The following is an 18,561-nucleotide window of genomic DNA, read 5'->3' on the forward strand; positions in this document are numbered from 1 at the left end:
GTCTGCGCCTGTTGCAGTTGCGCAGCGGTCTCTGTGTCTGAGTGATCGCTCTCCTGCGTGATGTCTGGTGAGGCTCCGAGTTCTGCCATGCTGTAGGTGTGTGTAGGCCTTTAGCCAGTGCGTGTGGCGTGCGGTCTTTTTACCTGTGTCAGCGATGGGCGTCTGTCTCAGATGATGCCGAGCGGTGTCCTGCAGCGTTGGGGTAGCTGTACTCACAGGTATCCGGTGGCTCTGACCCGTGTCCTGGCGGGTGTCCAGTGGCGTGGCCCTTGATGGCACTGGCCGTGGGGACGTGCGCAGGGGTAGGTGAGATGGTGGATCCTCACTATGGGGCTGTGCAGAGGGTGAACTCAGACAGAGAAAGGCAATTAGGTTTGTGTGTAAGCTGTACTGTCAGATTGCAAGGCTACTGCCTTGTGTGCAAGGTAGTTTGCTTATCTGTAAGGCTGCAGGCTGTGTGCAGTTTGCTGTATAAGGCTTGCTGCCCTGTCTGGCAGTGTGAAGCTGCTGCTTGTCCAGAGACTATTCTGTATAGCATAAAGTCTTTGAGTGGTAGCTCCTGTGTGATTCCCTAACACAGGTCTTTGTTTTACTGTGCTGTTTAAACTGCTGCTTGTTTTGCAGAAAGTTGTAGCAGTTTGCTGTATAGCTGTGTAGAGCTGCACTTTTGTAGCATGAAGGCTGTGAGTGATAGCTTCTGCGTAGACCTCTAGTACACGGTCTCTCTCTTACTATCCTGAAGCTAGGGTCACGTGTTGAGGTATGAATAGCTTCAGTTAGCTTTAACTCATGTCTTCCCTCTTCCAAAGCATGACAAGTCCTTAATGTCTTTCTTAACTTTATTGCAGGAGTAGAAAACACAGGAACTTGTAGGTGTAGTGTAGGCAGAGAGTGCTTCTCTATGTGGGATGCTTCTTATGAGGTTAGACTATGGTAAGAGAGAAAGGCCTTACCAGGGGTGGATGCAGACAGGACTGTACTCACTGTGACCTAGGGTGGAAAGGAAGTGAGGAGCAGTGTGGGTAAAGGGAATAGCCTTGGGACAGACTATCTTAAACAAACAGAAGGGGGGGGGGGGGGCAGACGAGCCCATTCTGGAGAGAAAGGCTGGGGCTGCTATGGCAACGCACAGAATGTCTGAGGGAACTACAACATGTAGAAATAATGTTGCATTTTACATGCAGCGTTGCTGCTGGGACAGGGGAAACTGACAGGCAACTAAAGGAGGGAGAAATGGATCCCATAAACTAAAGGAGAGACAGAAGAATATGGAATCTAGTTCCAGGACAGACCCCTTAAACAGGTCCCTGCCCAATTTCTTAACATTAATAAATCGAAAACGGAAAATCCGTGCGTTACCCAGCTGATAAATAAGAGAAACACATGTAACTTTGGGACTGTTGCTAAGCAGACTACTTGCACATCAGCGAAGTGAAGAATGTTAATTTCAAGTCAATTCCTGATTGATCCTGTCCTATAAACTGGTATTTTATATATTTTTGCTGAAACAGGGGTTTTTTTTGTTGTTGTTTTTTTAATCTTGAAACTATGTGCCTAGGCAATAAAAAATACAAATCAAATGGAAAAAAACAACACGTCACTGCCATTAGTACACTTTGGTCTCACAATAAAATGGGAAGACAACACACTGCATTACTGCAGCAAAAAGACTTTGCCCACCATAAAAATAAGTGTCTCCTCCTTTTTACTATTGCAGAGAGGATTAAGCAGCAATACCCATGGTGTACTATTACTTTAAATATTACCTGAACCCGGTGAACTGCGGGTTCCTGCCCTCCGGGGACACTCACATTTCCGAGAGATTTGTAGGTTGAAGTAGTTTTTGGCCAAACTGTAAATGCAGTTGCGGGGTCTCCGACAGAAACCAAATCATCTCACAATGACATCAATATTTACCTGCGGCTGCCGCACTCATCCGGTAATTAAAACTACCAAAATCTCAGGCCAGGGGGCTGGGACCTATTCTGCAGGACCACCATAAAAACATCACAAGAACAATGTGCGCTGCGGGCTGCAGATTCAATGGCTGGCAGCTTCATTGTTATGTTTTGATTTCATTTGACGATTTGGGAGCCAACCACTTTCTCAGGTCCCTGCTCACTCCCCACAGCAAACACCCCACTCCTCGCAGCACACAACGTCCCACTCCCCACAATGCCCCACTCCCCGCAGCACACAACCCCCCAATCCCCAAAGCAAACAACGCCCCGCTCACCGCAGCACACAACGCCCCGCTCCGCATAACTTCACACCACAGCACACAACATCCTACTCCCCACAGCCCCACTCCCCACACCATCCCGCAGTACACAACGCCCTGCTCCCCAAGTCACCCTGCAGCACACAATGCCCCGCTCCCCACATCGCCCCGCTTCCCACAGCACACAACGCTCCACTTCCCAAAGCGCACAATGCCCCGCTCCCCACAATGCAGCACACAACACCCCACTTCCCACAGCACACAAAGCCCCGCTCCCCACAACGCCCCACCACGCAGCACACAAAGCCCCGCTCCCCACAACGCCCCACCACGCAGCACACAAAGCCCCGCTCCCCACAACGCCCCACCCCGCAGCACACAAAGCCCCGCTCCCCACAACGCCCCACCACGCAGCACACAAAGCCCCGCTCCACACAACGCCCCACCCCGCAGCACACAAAGCCCCGCTCCCCACAACGCCCCACCCCGCAGCACACAAAGCCCCGCTCCCCACAACACCCCACCCCGCAGCACACAATGCCCCCTGCAACACCCCCCGCATCGCTCCACTTGTTGTGGAGAAACCCCTGCCCCACTCCTGCAGCATCACCCCGCTCCACGTTGCATTTCCCCACTCCCCGCAGCATAGCCTGCCAAATCGCCCCACACAGCGCCCAGAATTACCCCCCCCCCTGCCACACTCCCTGCATCACGCCGCTCCACGTAGCATTCCCCACTCCCACAGCATCGCCTGCCACATCGCCCCGCACTGCGCCCAGAAACACCTTCCCGCCCCAGTCCCTTCAGCATCACCCCGCTCCATGCAGCATGGCGTCCTGTAACGTCCCGCACAGCGCATAAACGCCCGCCCCGCGGCATCACCCTACTCCCTTGCAGCACACAGAAATGTTCCCCGCAGCTCACAGAAAGCTCGCAGCCCACGCCCCCCGTAGTACATAACGCTCCCCTCCCTACATCGCCTTCGGCAACATCGTCCCACATCGGACACACTCTGCTTCCAGATATGTGCATTCTGATCGTATCCATTTAGAGATTTCCTCTCCATGAATACGCCCCTTTCTGAACAATTCAACCTATTTGCAGTTACAACCCTGAGTGAGATTGCGTTCCAGAGGAACTGTGCGAGTGAAAAACGGTTTCTTTTATCTCTTTTTCATACAGAAGGTGATCATTTCACTGCGTGATCCATGTGTAATGTGTGTTTGTGACTAAAAGATCCCATGAGCAAGAGACTAAAGGGAACACAACGATTCTCAATCTGGTATCTGTGACGTATATACCAGAGGCGAGCAAACGTTATTTGCTGCGACCCCCCCCCCCCCCCCGCCCGCCTGTCGGTGCGCCCCCTCGCTTATCTCGGCTGTGGGACGTCACGTCAAGTGACCCGCGGCATCAATGGACATCACGTTACCGTGGCAACAGTGATGTCACATGACCCCGCGGTGTCACTTGACATTGCATTGCCATGGTCACGCGTTCTGAAACTGGCAAGTAGATGTTGCAGAGGCCTCGCGCAGCACCCCCTGCATTTTAATTAAATGCCTTGGGGAAGAGCGCAGTACCTCTGCAAACGCCCGCGCCGCCGCTCCCCCCCCCCCCCAAAAAAAACATTGCGCACCCCAGCCACCGCACTGCTAGTATATACAACCACTAAAATAATTATATATATATATATATATAAAAAAACAAAGTCAAATTCTGAGCTTAACCCATTCGCTGCCAGAGGCCTGTTGCGCATTGCTGAGCTCAGGCAGTGAAAGAGTGCAGCCTGGCATTGTCACTCACTGTAGAGATGGCTGCCTCGCGTGCCACTTCCCTTGTCCAGTTAAGGTCTTCGCCTGTTGGGAACGAGTTATTCCTCAGGTAAATTTTTTCCATAGGCAGAATCCTGCCGGTTGCCTGTAAGAAAAACAACGTGAAGAGCGATTATTCAACCTGCAACCTCCTAATTTCCTACCGCACGGTGACACAAACCGGAGGCATATCTGTGACCCATACACATTGTACCACCCAGCGCTGGGTATCCGTGACAATGACAGGAGGGATCTGTGACCCATACACATTGTACCACCCAGCGCTGGGTATCCGTGACAATGACAGGAGGGATCTGTGACCCATACACTCTGTACCACCCAGCGCTGGGTATCCGTGACAATGACAGGAGGTATCTGTGACCCATACACTCTGTACCACCCAGCGCTGGGTATCCGTGACAATGACAGGAGGGATCTGTGACCCATACACTCTGTACCACCCAGCGCTGGGTATCCGTGACAATGACAGGAGGGATCTGTGACCCATACACATTGTACCACCCAGCGCTGGGTATCCGTGACAATGACAGGAGGGATCTGTGACCCATACACATTGTACCACCCAGCGCTGGGTATCCGTGACAATGACAGGAGGGATCTGTGACCCATACACACTGTACCACCCAGCGCTGGGTATCCGTGACAATGACAGGAGGGATCTGTGACCCATACACACTGTACCACCCAGCGCTGGGTATCCGTGACAATGACAGGAGGGATCTGTGACCCATACACATTGTACCACCCAGCGCTGGGTATCCGTGACAATGACAGGAGGGATCTGTGACCCATACACTCTGTACCACCCAGCGCTGGGTATCCGTGACAATGACAGGAGGGATCTGTGACCCATACACTCTGTACCACCCAGCGCTGGGTATCCGTGACAATGACAGGAGGGATCTGTGACCCATACACACTGTACCACCCAGCGATGGGTATCCGTGACAATGACAGGAGGGATCTGTGACCCATACACTCTGTACCACCCAGCGCTGGGTATCCGTGACAATGACAGGAGGGATCTGTGACCCATACACACTGTACCACCCAGCGATGGGTATCCGTGACAATGACAGGAGGGATCTGTGACCCATACACTCTGTACCACCCAGCGCTGGGTATCCGTGACAATGACAGGAGGGATCTGTGACCCATACACTCTGTACCACCCAGCGATGGGTATCCGTGACAATGACAGGAGGGATCTGTGACCCATACACTCTGTACCACCCAGCGCTGGGTATCCGTGACAATGACAGGAGGGATCTGTGACCCATACACTCTGTACCACCCAGCGCTGGGTATCCGTGACAATGACAGGAGGGATCTGTGACCCATACACACTGTACCACCCAGCGCTGGGTATCCGTGACAATGACAGGAGGGATCTGTGACCCATACACTCTGTACCACCCAGCGCTGGGTATCCGTGACAATGACAGGAGGGATCTGTGACCCATACACATTGTACCACCCAGCGCTGGGTATCCGTGACAATGACAGGAGGGATCTGTGACCCATACACATTGTACCACCCAGCGCTGGGTATCCGTGACAATGACAGGAGGGATCTGTGACCCATACACTCTGTACCACCCAGCGCTGGGTATCCGTGACAATGACAGGAGGGATCTGTGACCCATACACTCTGTACCACCCAGCGCTGGGTATCCGTGACAATGACAGGAGGGATCTGTGACCCATACACATTGTACCACCCAGCGCTGGGTATCCGTGACAATGACAGGAGGGATCTGTGACCCATACACTCTGTACCACCCAGCGCTGGGTATCCGTGACAATGACAGGAGGTATCTGTGACCCATACACTCTGTACCACCCAGCGCTGGGTATCCGTGACAATGACAGGAGGGATCTGTGACCCATACACATTGTACCACCCAGCGCTGGGTATCCGTGACAATGACAGGAGGGATCTGTGACCCATACACATTGTACCACCCAGCGCTGGGTATCCGTGACAATGACAGGAGGGATCTGTGACCCATACACTCTGTACCACCCAGCGCTGGGTATCCGTGACAATGACAGGAGGTATCTGTGACCCATACGCTCTGTACCACCCAGCGCTGGGTATCCGTGACAATGACAGGAGGGATCTGTGACCCATACACTCTGTACCACCCAGCGCTGGGTATCCGTGACAATGACAGGAGGGATCTGTGACCCATACACATTGTACCACCCAGCGCTGGGTATCCGTGACAATGACAGGAGGGATCTGTGACCCATACACATTGTACCACCCAGCGCTGGGTATCCGTGACAATGACAGGAGGGATCTGTGACCCATACACTCTGTACCACCCAGCGCTGGGTATCCGTGACAATGACAGGAGGTATCTGTGACCCATACACTCTGTACCACCCAGCGCTGGGTATCCGTGACAATGACAGGAGGGATCTGTGACCCATACACTCTGTACCACCCAGCGCTGGGTATCCGTGACAATGACAGGAGGGATCTGTGACCCATACACTCTGTACCACCCAGCGCTGGGTATCCGTGACAATGACAGGAGGGATCTGTGACCCATACACTCTGTACCACCCAGCGCTGCCTATCTGTGACTCATTGTCTGTGTCTTCCACTGCAGGGAGACACAAAGAGGGGACCTGTGGTCCATGGAGTCTGTCCCACCCAGTTTAGGGTGACCGACCGAAGGGACCAATAAGCCCGAGTCTCTTACTAGCCCCACAGGTTCATTACGTGACACAGGCACCCCTGCAGGGTGACACAGTGACCAAAGACAGCTACAGCCCATGCAGTGTCCCCCTTCCCAGTGCAGAGAGATGCAGAAAGAGGGGACGTGTGTAGTCTGTTCTGCCCACTGTAGGGTGTAACAGTAAAAAAACAGTAGGAACCCATGATACTGTATTCATGTCACTGTAATGTTACAATGCCTGGATGCTTATCCTGTCCCACACAGTGCACATGACCAGTACTATGAGAGTATACACAGAGGTGGAGCGCAGTACCCGTTGCACATCAGAGTCCAGCTGCAGCCCCCAGCGCTTCAGTTCACTTTGTGCACCTTCAGTGCTTTTGATCCTCTCCAGCAGATTCCCCAGGGAGATGTGATGCTGCTTTGGGCTTAGGGTAATCTGCTGCGTCAGGTCCTGAGGGGAAGAGAGCGGGAGTCAAACGTGAAGACAGCTACTGTATCCCCCGCATGTGCTGCCTCCAACACGGGGGACGGCACTTACAGTACCGTTCCCCACACCACATACAATGACATTGATGCTGCCTCCTGCTTAGCTATACAAAAGGTGCACTTCCCCCACTAAGACCTATTTAGAAAGTGAGCTCCGTGCGATGTGCTTTAAAGCAGATAAACAACCGGATTTTCTATTTTGTTGTATTATTATTATTTTTTTAACAAAGGCCCAAACCCTGCAGTAAAGTGGCCATAAGGGCAACTCCTGCTGTCTATTCTCAAGTCCCCCACCAGGCAGCACAGAGCTGTTTTCCATGCAGACGACAAATGATATTCTCAGAATAAATGTCTAATGTTAACAGGGTTTGTTGTGATGTGTTTAATGCGTCTCGGGGTTCTCTATAATATCTTTATTAGTAACATTACAAATGGTTTGTAAAAGGGAAATAATACACGTTTTGCAGATGAGACAAAGGTCGCTCTTGACACTCAACAGCGAGGTAACACAAAAAACAGTTCTGACACTCCAGGGGGGGGGGGGGGGGGGGAACTACAGGATTAACCACTTGGGTAATAGTTCACTTGGCTCACAAACTGCCAAAAGCAGAATATAGGGTTCATAGCAATGCAAGGTCAACTGCTACAGAGGAAAGGGATCTGGGAGTCATTATTTCAGCAGACTTAAAAGCAGGCGCGCAATGTAACAAAGCAATGGGGAAAGCCAGCAGGACGTGAGGTTGTGTAGGGAGAGGTATTCGCAGCAGAGGGTTGGGATGCCACTTTATACAGTAGATCGTTGGTGAGACCTCATCTACAGCAGGGGTGCTCAAATCCAGTCCTCAACACCCCCCCGACAGGTCAGATTTTAAGGATATCCCTGCTTCAGCACAGGGACAGTCTTCGACAGCTATTGATTGATCCACCTGTGCTGAAGCAGGGATATCCTTAAAACCTGACCTGTTGGGGGTTCTTAGGGACTGGAGTTGAGCACCCTTGACCTAGAGCAGTGTTCAACTCCGAAGACCAAATCTCCAGGTCATAAATAAAAGGTTGTGCAAAGAAGGGCTACTAAAATGGTGCAGTCTACATCAGGGGTGTGCAAAGTTTCCTACATGTGCCCCCTGTCTCCTCTCCCACCCGGCTTGCGCCCCCCCCCCCCCTCCCACCTGCACGGCTGCAGTGTCAAATGAAGTTGTGGGGTCATGTGACGTCACATTGCCATGGCAACGTGTCACGTGACCTCGCGGCCGCCGGGTTGCCATGGAGACGCGCCGCTGGAAGGAAAGGTAAGTAAAAGACACAGATGCTTCACTCAATCCCCGGCATTTATTTTAAATGCTTTTGGGGAAGAGCGGGGCCTCTGTAACAGCCGCCACCCCCCTCCCCCCCGCGCACTCCTGGTGAATGATCCCAATTGAGAGAGGGGGGAAGGTGGGAGTATTGCTGAAACTTTTAAATACATAAAGGGTGCACAGGAGGGAAGCATATTGAGGGGAAAGAAGTCCTAGAACAAGAGGTCCTGCTCTGAAGCTAGGGGGCGGAAGAGACACACTCAGGGGAACGGCGAGGAAGTCCTTCTTCGTGGAGAGAGTTGGATTTCAGGAACAGCCTCCCAACAGAGGTGGTAAGGGAATTCACACATGCATGGGATAGATACAAGGCTATCCTGAATACGAAAGAAAGCCAAGGACCAGAAAGGGCCCGGGGTTTCACAGACAGGAAAGTGGGCAGACACGTGGTTCCTATCTGGTTGCTACATTCTAGGCTTCCTTCTGGTCCTGAAGAGGTTGAACACCTGCAGTTGGAGGAAGCGCTGCTGCATTATACAGCTATATAAATCCTGCAGGGAGGTGATGGCACAGCCTGAGCACACCTCCGGCAGGTAACGTGAGGCTCGATACCTTCATGGCCCGAAAGTCTTTCCTCATTTTGTCTGGGATCCCAGTCATAAAAGCGAGTTCAGGGAGGAGCAGAATCACACCGCGGACCTGGGAGACAAGGGGAGGGAGGAGAGAGAGACAAGGGGAGGGAGGAGAGAGAGACAAGGGCGAGAGAGGAGAAGAGGAGAAGAGGAGGCGAGAGAGAGAGAGGAGAAGAGGAGGCGAGAGAGAGAGGAGAAGAGGAGGCGAGAGAGAAGAGGAGGCGAGAAAGAGAGAGAGAGAAGAGGAGGCGGGAGAGAGGAGAAGAGGAGGCGAGAGAGAGAGGAGAAGAGGAGGTGAGAGAGAGAAGAGGAGGCGAGAAAGAGAGAGAGAGAGAGAGAAGAGGAGGCGGGAGAGAGGAGAAGAGGAGGCGAGAGAGAGAGGAGAAGAGGAGGCGAGAGAGAGGAGAAGAGGAGACGAGAGAGAGAGAGAGAGAAGAGGAGACGAGAGAGAGAAGAGGAGACGAGAGAGAGAGAGGATAAGAGGAGACGAGAGAGAGAGAGAGGATAAGAGGAGACGAGAGAGAGAGGAGAAGAGGAGACGAGAGAGAGAGGAGAAGAGAGAGAGGAGAAGAGGAGGCGAGAGAGAGGAGAAGAGGAGGCAAGAGAGGAGAAGAGGAGGCGAGAGAGAGAGAGAGAGGACAAGATGAGACAGAAGCGAGAGGGGAGGGGACACAAGGGGAGAGAGGAGATGGGCAAGAGGTAAAGGAGAAAGAGAGAAAAAGGAGAGAAGCGTTGAGAGAGATTGAAGTCACACAGCACAGGGACACAAAGATACACACATGGCAATGGAAGAACTGAACCACAGCCCAGAGAGGGGGGAGTCACACACACAATACAGGGACATAATGACATATGCACAGTGCAGCAACAATGGCATACAGTTATGTGAAAAAGAAAGTACACCCTCTTTGAATTCTATGGTTTTACATATCAGGACATAATAACAATCATCTGTTCCTTAGCAGGTCTTAAAATTAGGTAAATACAACCTCAGATGAACAACAACACATAACATATTACACCGTGTCATGATTTATTTAACAAAAATAAAGCCAAAATGGAGAAACTGTGTGTGAAAAACTAAGTACACCCTTGGTGCTTCCATAGGAATTAAGATGCTAAGTAGCAGACAGGTGCTGCTAATCAAATGCCCTTGATTAATTGATCACCAGCAAGTGTGACCACCTCTATAAAAGCCAAAGTTTTAGCAGTTTACTGGTCTGGAGCATTCAGGTGTGTGTTAACACAATGCCAAGGAAGAAAGACATCAGCAATGATCTTAGAGAAGCAATTGTTGCTGCCCATCAATCTGGGAAGGGTTATAAGGCCATTTCCAAACAATTTAAAGTCCATCATTCTACAGTGAGAAAGATTATTCAAAAGTGGAACACATTCAAGACCGTTGCCAATCTTCCTATGAGTGGACGTCCCAGCAAATTCATCCCAAGGTCAGACCGTGCAATGCTCAGAGAAATTGCAAAAAAAAACAAGAGTTACATCTCAGACTCTACAGGCCTCAGTTAGCATGTTAAAATGTTAAAGTTCATGACAGTAGAATTAGATAAAGACTGAACATGTATGGTTTGTTTGAAAGGGTCGCCAGGAGAAAGCCTCTTCTCTCTAAAAAGAACATGGCAGCACGCTTAGGTTTGCAAAGTTGCATCTGAACAAACCACAAGACTTCTGGAACAATGTCCTTTGGACAGACGAGACCAAAGTGAAGATGTTTGGCCATAATGCACAGTGCCACGTTTGGCGAAAACCAAAACACAGCATATCAGCACAAACATCTCATACCAACTGTCACGCACGGTGGTGGAGGGGTGATGATTTGGGCTCGTTTTGCAGCCATAGGGCCTGGGAACCTTGCAGTCATTTTGTCGACCATGAACTCCTCTATATACCAAAGTATTCTAGAGTCAAATGTGAGGCCATCTGTCCGACAGCTAAAGCTTGGCCGAAATTGGGTCATGCAACAGGACAATGATCCCAAGCACACCAGCAAATCTACAACAGAATGGCTGAAAAAGAAAAGAATCAAGGTGTTGCAATGGCCCAGTCAAAGTCCAGACCTCAACCCGATTGAAATGCGGTGGAGAGAGCTGTGCATAAACAAATGCCCACAAACCTCAATGAACTGAAGCAACATTGTAAAGAAGAGTGGCCTAAAATTCCTCAACAACGATGTGAGAGACTGATAAAGTCATAAAGAAAACGATTACTTCAAGTTATTGCTGCTAAAAGGTGGTGCTACAAGCTATTGAATCAGAAGGTGGACTTAGTTTTTCACATATGGCTTCTCCATTTCTGGCTTTATTTTTGTTAAATAAATCATGACTCAGTGTAATATGTCATGTGTTGTTGTTCATCTGAGGTTGTATTTACCTAATTTTAAGACCTGCTAAGGAACAGATGATTGTTATTATGTCCTGATATGTAAAACCATGGAAATCAAAGTAAAAAAAGTGAAAAAAACCTCCAAAGCATATAGCAAATGTAAATACAGGCAGTCCTCGGTTATCCGACACAATGTGTTACTCAAAATGGCGTTGAAAGGTTCTGTTCCTGAAGGCATTTTTAACACTAAAATACACGAAATATTTTATGCATGCAATAAGATATGCAGCACACACATAAATTATATAGTCTATATACTGTATTATATATATAATAAAATTAATAACATATTATATAGTATAATATAATATTATATAGTACAATATTATATATATACGCTCTTACGACGCTTTGCAACGTTGTTTATGTGTATGTGTATAGATATACACACATACACAACGTTGCAAAGCGTCGTAAGAGCGTTGGATAAGCCGTTTTGGCGTTGTAAAAATGAACATAGGTATGCATAGGTATGCATTGCACAGCGTTGGATAAGCCATTCATTGTAAAGCAAAGCGTTGTAAAACGAGGACTGCCTGTATACTGTATGCTCATTTGCATGTCTTAGGCAGGTCTGCAACCCCGCCTTTCAACATTATCACCCAGCACTTCCACTGCAGCAAGGGATTCTGGGAAATGACATGCAAATGAGCACACAGTGCCACTTTTTGCTTCAAAAACCATTTTATACATGGTTCCCTATAGGCTTAAGCTTGCTGCATGGTCACAGCTTTGAGCACAGCCAGTTAAGATGCCTAGCCAGAAAACCCAATCACAGACAGCTGTTTCGACCTTAATGGGTCTCATCAGTGTGGGGTTGGTTAACTGGCTATGCATCTTAACCCAGAATCCCATTCCCAGAATCCCTTGCTGCAGTGGAAGTGCTGTGTGATAATGTTGAAAGGCGGGGTTGCAGACCTGCAGAGTGTGTGTGTGTGTGTTCGTTTGTTTTTTCTCTCTCTCTCTCTCTCTCTCTCTCTCTCTCTCTCTCTCTCTCTCTCTCTCTCTCTCTCTCTCTCTCTCTCTCTCTCTCTCTCTCTCTCTCTCTCTCTCTCTCTCTCTATATATATATATATATATATATTTCTTCTCACATTACCCCCCTCTCTCTTTCTTTTTCACACCACTGTATGCACAGTGCAGGGACACAATGACCTATGCACAGTGCAGGGACACAATGACCTATGCACAGTGCAGGGACAAACACATAGAAGTTAGGAAGCCATGCTCATCTGGATTCAGGGAGCTGTATATGCCAGTAGATTATATTGTGCAGTGAGGATTCAAACATGCACACAGCAAAAAGACACCGACTGTGGAATCCACAAGGACACTGCAGCAAGGAACAAACATAACTACACTAACTGTACCTACACTATGCCTCATTGTACACACTGCACACACCGCCCACCTTGCCATGTGGCTCCTTCCTCTCATTGGGTCTGTGAACCAGCAGCGGCTGATCAATCTCCTTCACACTGATCCCATAGTTCTTACTAAAGAACAAAAGACACAAATCATGAGCGGTGGAGCAAAAACAGGCCTACAAAGCAGCAAGGACTAGGGGAGATGAAACTGTTACATATACATAGTAGATAAGGCTGAAAAAAAAAGACATGTCAAGTTTAACTTATGTTACTGATCCAGAGGAAGGCAAATAAAAAACCCCAGTGAAGCATCCAATGGTGTCTCATAAGGGGAAAAATCCATTCCTTCCTGATCCCAGTAATGGAAATCCGATTTCTCCCTGGATTAACAGTTAATAATACACAACTCTCACTGTAAATTTTTCCCAATAAGCAGACACAGACCGTGCTTCCTAATCGGTCTCCCCGCAGGGTTAATCTGTTCTCGGGAATTAGCCGGTTTCCTGGGAGTTCCCTTTGGTCCAGGTATTCAGTAGCCAGGGCTCCTTTATTCCCAGGTGGGCTGAATGCTCCTGAGTAGGTATGGGTGTGTCCAGGAGTCTGACTGGGCTGGAGAGAGAGCTGCACCATGAGTCACTCTTGGAGGTAGAAGCCTTACTGCCGAGTCTCGCACCTCCTGCCTGGAGATGATCTCCAGAACAGCCGACAAGGAGCTGGAAGGCCCAGACTGCTGGATAGATTTACCGTGCTGCCAGGGGGGTCTGCCTGTGATGGGGAGTCCCTTCAATGTGATAACAGCCCTCCCTGTTGGGACAGTACCAATCTTAAATATCTTTATTTGCGGCTTTGCTGCTGTACCAAAATAAACCGCTCCAGCACGTACCATTTGAGCCTTTCATCCTTGTACTGCAAGGCTTAGAGCCTTGGGCAACGCCAGGCCTCAAGGGCCACCAACAGGCCAGGTATTAGGGATAACCCTGCTTCAGCACAGGTGGTGCAGTCTTCGGCCACTGATTAAGTCACCTGTGCTGAAGCACGGATATCCTGAAAACCTGACCGGTTGGTGGCCCTTGAGTTGCCCACCCATATTAGCGGCACGCCCCTCCTTTTACCTGTAATAGTCAAGGAAGCTCATTTCGGTGCCGTCTGGAAGGGTGAACGTGTCCTTGGGACTCATGTTCCACTCGATGTCGTCGATACGATAGGTGCGGTTGTTGTACCTCGTGATCACGATGCTGCCGATCAGTTGTTTTGAAATCTCATCCTGGAAGCTGTCTTTGTTCTGCTGATAAAGCATGTTCCTGGCACGCGGGGCGAGAGAGAGGAGGGACGGCTCAGTGACGCCATCTTTGGCAATCCTTGGTAATTTACCTACAAGCCCAATCATCTGAAGAATGTAACAATCTCATTGGCTTCTTACACAAATGCAACCGTGCAGAGATTTGACTGGAAATTAATTACAAATTACATTTCTCAGTAGCCTATAAATGGGAAGGGGGGAGAGTGCTTTTCAATCTTTACCTTTATCCCACCCTGTACTTATCAGACAGCCAATAAAAGATAAGGGGAGAGGGAGAGAGGGGACATTTTTGCCTGTGCAAACTCCTGTTCAATATCAGACAAAATTTAGCAGCCAGAGGAAATCCAATCCCTCCCAAGTCTCAGCTCACAATGTTTACAAACAGACTTCAAATAAGGATTTTTTTTAAAATACTTATAGGTGTCAGATTTGGGGAAACAAGCCAGGTGTAACCCCTTAAACAGGTCACTGCCAATGGTACACGTTGGTCCTAGGAGGGACTGACCCTTTAAAGGAGCAGCTCCAGCAAACAGGGGTCAGTCCCTTGCGGTGAAAGGGGTGTAGAGGAGAGTTATGGGTAGAGTGCAGGAGACGAGCAGGTGCATAGTGAGAGATCAAAGTTGATATGTACGAAGGAACATAAGAGTGGAGAGCCTTAAAGGTAAAGAGGAGAACTTTGTAGGCGATCCGAAACGTGACGGGAAACCAGGAGAGGGATTTAAGGAGGAAATGAGCAAGGGATGTTCTGGGAAAATGTGAAATTATTCTAGCACCAGAATTTTGGATTGGTTGCATGGGGAAAAAAAAATGTAAGTCAGTGTGTGCCTGTTAGCAGTATGGTACAATAATCCAGATGAGAGGATAAAGGTATGCATTCGTTTTAGCAGTATATTGACTAAGGAAAGGACGGATCTTTGCAAAGTTATGTTATGGAGGAAGAATAAAAGGGGGGGTGGGGGGGGGAAAGCCACACCTAGGAAATGTGATTTGGCGACAGGGTAGATCGCAGCACCATTTACGAAGATGAAAAAAGGGGATATTAAGCCAGGTTCAGGAGGAAATATGAGCTCAGTTGATGAACAGCATCAGAGCCGCTGAGAGATAAAGTAGGATAAGCAGGGGAAAATGACCTTGGGATTTTACATCATGGAGATCTTTGGCTACTTTAGTCAGGACAGTCTCCGTTGACAGAGCTGTACAAAAGTCAGGTTCTAGCAGGTCCAGAACGAGACGTTCTAACAGTTTGGAGGCAAAAGGCAGGAGGGATATAGGGCTGTAGTTGGTAAAGCATGTAGGGTCAATGATGGTTTTTTTAGAATAGGTCTGACCACCGCATGCTCATAGGATGAGGGTGACGTGCCAGAGGACATCGTGGAGTTGCAGATATTGGTGAGAGTGAGAACTACGAGAGGAACAAAAGTTCTGATCAGGTGTGAGGGGATAGGATAGAGAGGGCATGCGACCGAGGGAGAAGAGAATATCAGCTTACAAACTTCCAACTCTGTAACAGGAGAAAAGGCATCAAGAGTTGAAAGAGGTTTTAGATAAAAGTAGAGAGGAGGGGCAGAAGGAATCTTACCGTAGATAGGATCCACTTGACAATTAAAAGTATTGGCAAAGGCTTGAGGAGAAGTGAAGGAAGGATGGGAAGTTGGAGGAGAAGGTCGGAGGAAGGAATCAAAGACAAAGGAAAGATGGCGGGTGCTGGATTGGATTTGGGATGAGTGACGCGAAGTAGTGTTTGGCCTCAGAGAGCAGAGTTAAAACAGGAGAAATGTACTGTGTAGAAAATCAGCACGAATGAGAGATGTCCTCCATAGGCGTTCAGAGGAGTGCGTGCAAAGGAAGTGTGTTTATGAATTTAGTCAAGATTTAGACTCGGGTTAGAGGGACGGGTGCGCTGTAGAAGAGGATCCAGTTGTAAGATGACAGGATTGTCAGGTTCAGAGGAAGGAGAGAGTAGATAAGGTAATATTCAGCGTAGATGCCTCAACAGAGGTCAATGAAGCAAATGTCTCGAGTGTAGCGAGTACACAAGGTACGAGGGGGGAGAGAGGGATGAGTGGTGGTGAATAATATGAGGTGATGGTCAGAGAGGAAATTAGAGACATCAGAAAGAGAACAAGTTTTGTTTTTCTTTTTAAAGACCAGGTCTAATCCTTGTGGGTGCTAGAATTAGTCCACTGGTGGAGGCCAAAGAAGGTGCCCTGTAAACTGAGGGAAAATCAATATGACAGTACAAGTCCCACAGTACAAGGATAGGAAAGTCAGGAGAAAGAAGAAAAGCCAGGATTCAAAATCTGAGAGAAATGTGGGGTAGAGGATGTAGAGGTAGAGGATGTAGAGGTTGTAGTGGTAGAGGATGTAGCGGTAGAGGACGTAGATGAGGTGGAGGATGTAGAGGTAGGCAGCCGGTAGATGACTGCCAAGGTCAGAGAGAGAGGGTCGGAGATCGGGAATTCAAAATGAAGATAATGAAACAGAAGGAGACATAGGACAGAGTTGATATCGGCAGCGGGAGGAGACCTATCCCCTTCACCCCAGCGATTGGGGCGTGGAGTGAGAAAGAGACAGCAGCCTCCACAGCAGAGACCTGTTGTGAGGCAGGTTTCTGATCGAAGGGAGTAAGAGCAGAAGAGAACGTGGACAGCCAGTTAAAGAGTGGACATTCCAGAGGGCATCGGATAATGGAAGAGACATAAGGAACAGGTATTAAGTACTCGCTGTGGTCGCATAACCAGAGGTTTGTGGGCCCTGAGGAGGGGTGACCGGTAACTCACATGATGTTCAGCACAGAATCATTGCGGATAACCTTGTGTGTGATGTCTGCTAAGAGAAACAGACCCCCATCTGTCCTACGAATGCTGGCTGCATATCCCTGCCACACCTGTAATCTGAAAAGAGATGGGGAGGGGGGGGAGTGAGAGAGGTTTCTACAGGATCCACAACTCAAAATCTAAGACGACAATTTGTCACCAACATCTGCAGATATAAGGTATACTTCTTATGGAGGGGTACTCTACACAAGTCACAGGCCCCTTGTATTTGTGTCACTGCAGTGGGAGTGATTGGGACAGACAGCATGGGCCATAAGTCTCTTCTGTCTGTGACTCCTCCTCCCACGGGGTGACAGTGACAATGTCACACCTCCACGACAGCTCACCTGTACTGCTGCAGCACCGTGGCACTTGTGGGGTCATAGAAGTTCTTTCCGACCAATTTCATGTCCAGAATTTTCATTAACCTGAAAGAGATACTTACAGTTTCTGTCAGGAAGGGCTGGGAACCCATATCATATTATAGGATGCACAGGGAGGGAGAGCGTGGCCTCCTTATATTATAGAATGGGATGCACAGGGACACGACTTCCTTATGTTATAGAATAGGATGCACAGGGAGAGCGTCTTCCTTATGTAATAGAATAGGATGCACAAGTGCAAATTGGGCTCCTTACCTCCTAATTACCACATTATAGAAAGGCATGCACAAGTCTGAGCTGGGCTCCAAGATTTTGGTCATCTGGATAGCGACCGTAATCTTCGCTCCATCAGTCCGACGCTCACTCTCAAGCTCTACCTTCTGCAGAGGGAGAGAGGGGCAGGTGTCATCAAAACGCTACGTCTCATTAACCTGCTCGCAGTCAAGGAAATGTAAGTCTCTGCTTTTAGCACCGCAAGATTAGTTTAAGGCACCATAAAATGATGTTCAAAAGGTTGGGTTTTTTTGGGTGCCTTTGTGAGATGGCACCTTTAACCCTTCGCTGGGATCCAGTTTCTTTTTAGGGAGATCCCATGGAAAGGAAATTAGCACAAAGATATTGAATGAAGAAAGCAAGACAATCATTTTAACCCGGACCCATACAAACTAATCGTAGATCAGGGAGAGCAGTTTATCCGTCACCATACTGTAGGATAACTGCAATAGATACCAGGTGGCCCTAGTGGCAACATGTCTAGGACACGGACTACAGGCTAAAACCAGCAAATATTCCAGTTTATATCCTGGACTCATCACAGATACTTTGGCAAAAGGTTCAAGATTCAGTGACAGCTACTGGTCACGAGCTGCAGTCATGTCAGAAACAATTTTATTAAAGCAGCAATCCTGGTTTACATAATATCTTTTTACGTCATTCGAACCGGAGTACTCCCCAGAGCTTACACATTTTTGAGCGTCACAAAATACTTCCCGTTTTAGTTGCCGTGGTTTTACTTTAGGGCAATCAAGAGACACGGCCAATCTCATAGGTCAAAAGAAATCTGCAACATGATGGCGTTACAGCTTCCTATTGCGTGGCCGCAGGAGCCATCTTTGAAAACACAGAACTTCAACCAGCAA

General features: G+C 48.9%; 1 protein-coding gene across 6 annotated transcripts in view; it reads right to left on the minus strand.

The window, feature by feature from the left end:
• Positions 1-18,561, minus strand: part of PIWIL2 (piwi like RNA-mediated gene silencing 2) — a 108,452-nt gene that overhangs the window by 52,439 nt on the left and 37,452 nt on the right. For 4 of the 6 annotated variants that reach the window (XM_075601466.1, XM_075601464.1, XM_075601470.1 and 1 more), the window contains 8 exons: positions 17,678-17,802; positions 17,387-17,467; positions 17,004-17,117; positions 14,036-14,224; positions 12,968-13,052; positions 9,140-9,226; positions 7,060-7,200; positions 4,028-4,141 (listed from right to left, as the gene is read on the minus strand). In XM_075601466.1, coding sequence (XP_075457581.1) covers positions 4,028-4,141; positions 7,060-7,200; positions 9,140-9,226; positions 12,968-13,052; positions 14,036-14,224; positions 17,004-17,117; positions 17,387-17,467; positions 17,678-17,802 — 936 coding nt within the window. The remainder of the gene's footprint in view (positions 1-4,027; positions 4,142-7,059; positions 7,201-9,139; positions 9,227-12,967; positions 13,053-14,035; positions 14,225-17,003; positions 17,118-17,386; positions 17,468-17,677; positions 17,803-18,561) is intronic. The other 2 variants (XM_075601467.1, XM_075601465.1) reach the window with 2 other exon arrangements.

Source organism: Ascaphus truei, chromosome 5, assembly GCF_040206685.1.
Source record: "Ascaphus truei isolate aAscTru1 chromosome 5, aAscTru1.hap1, whole genome shotgun sequence".
Classification (NCBI taxonomy): domain Eukaryota; kingdom Metazoa; phylum Chordata; class Amphibia; order Anura; family Ascaphidae; genus Ascaphus; species Ascaphus truei.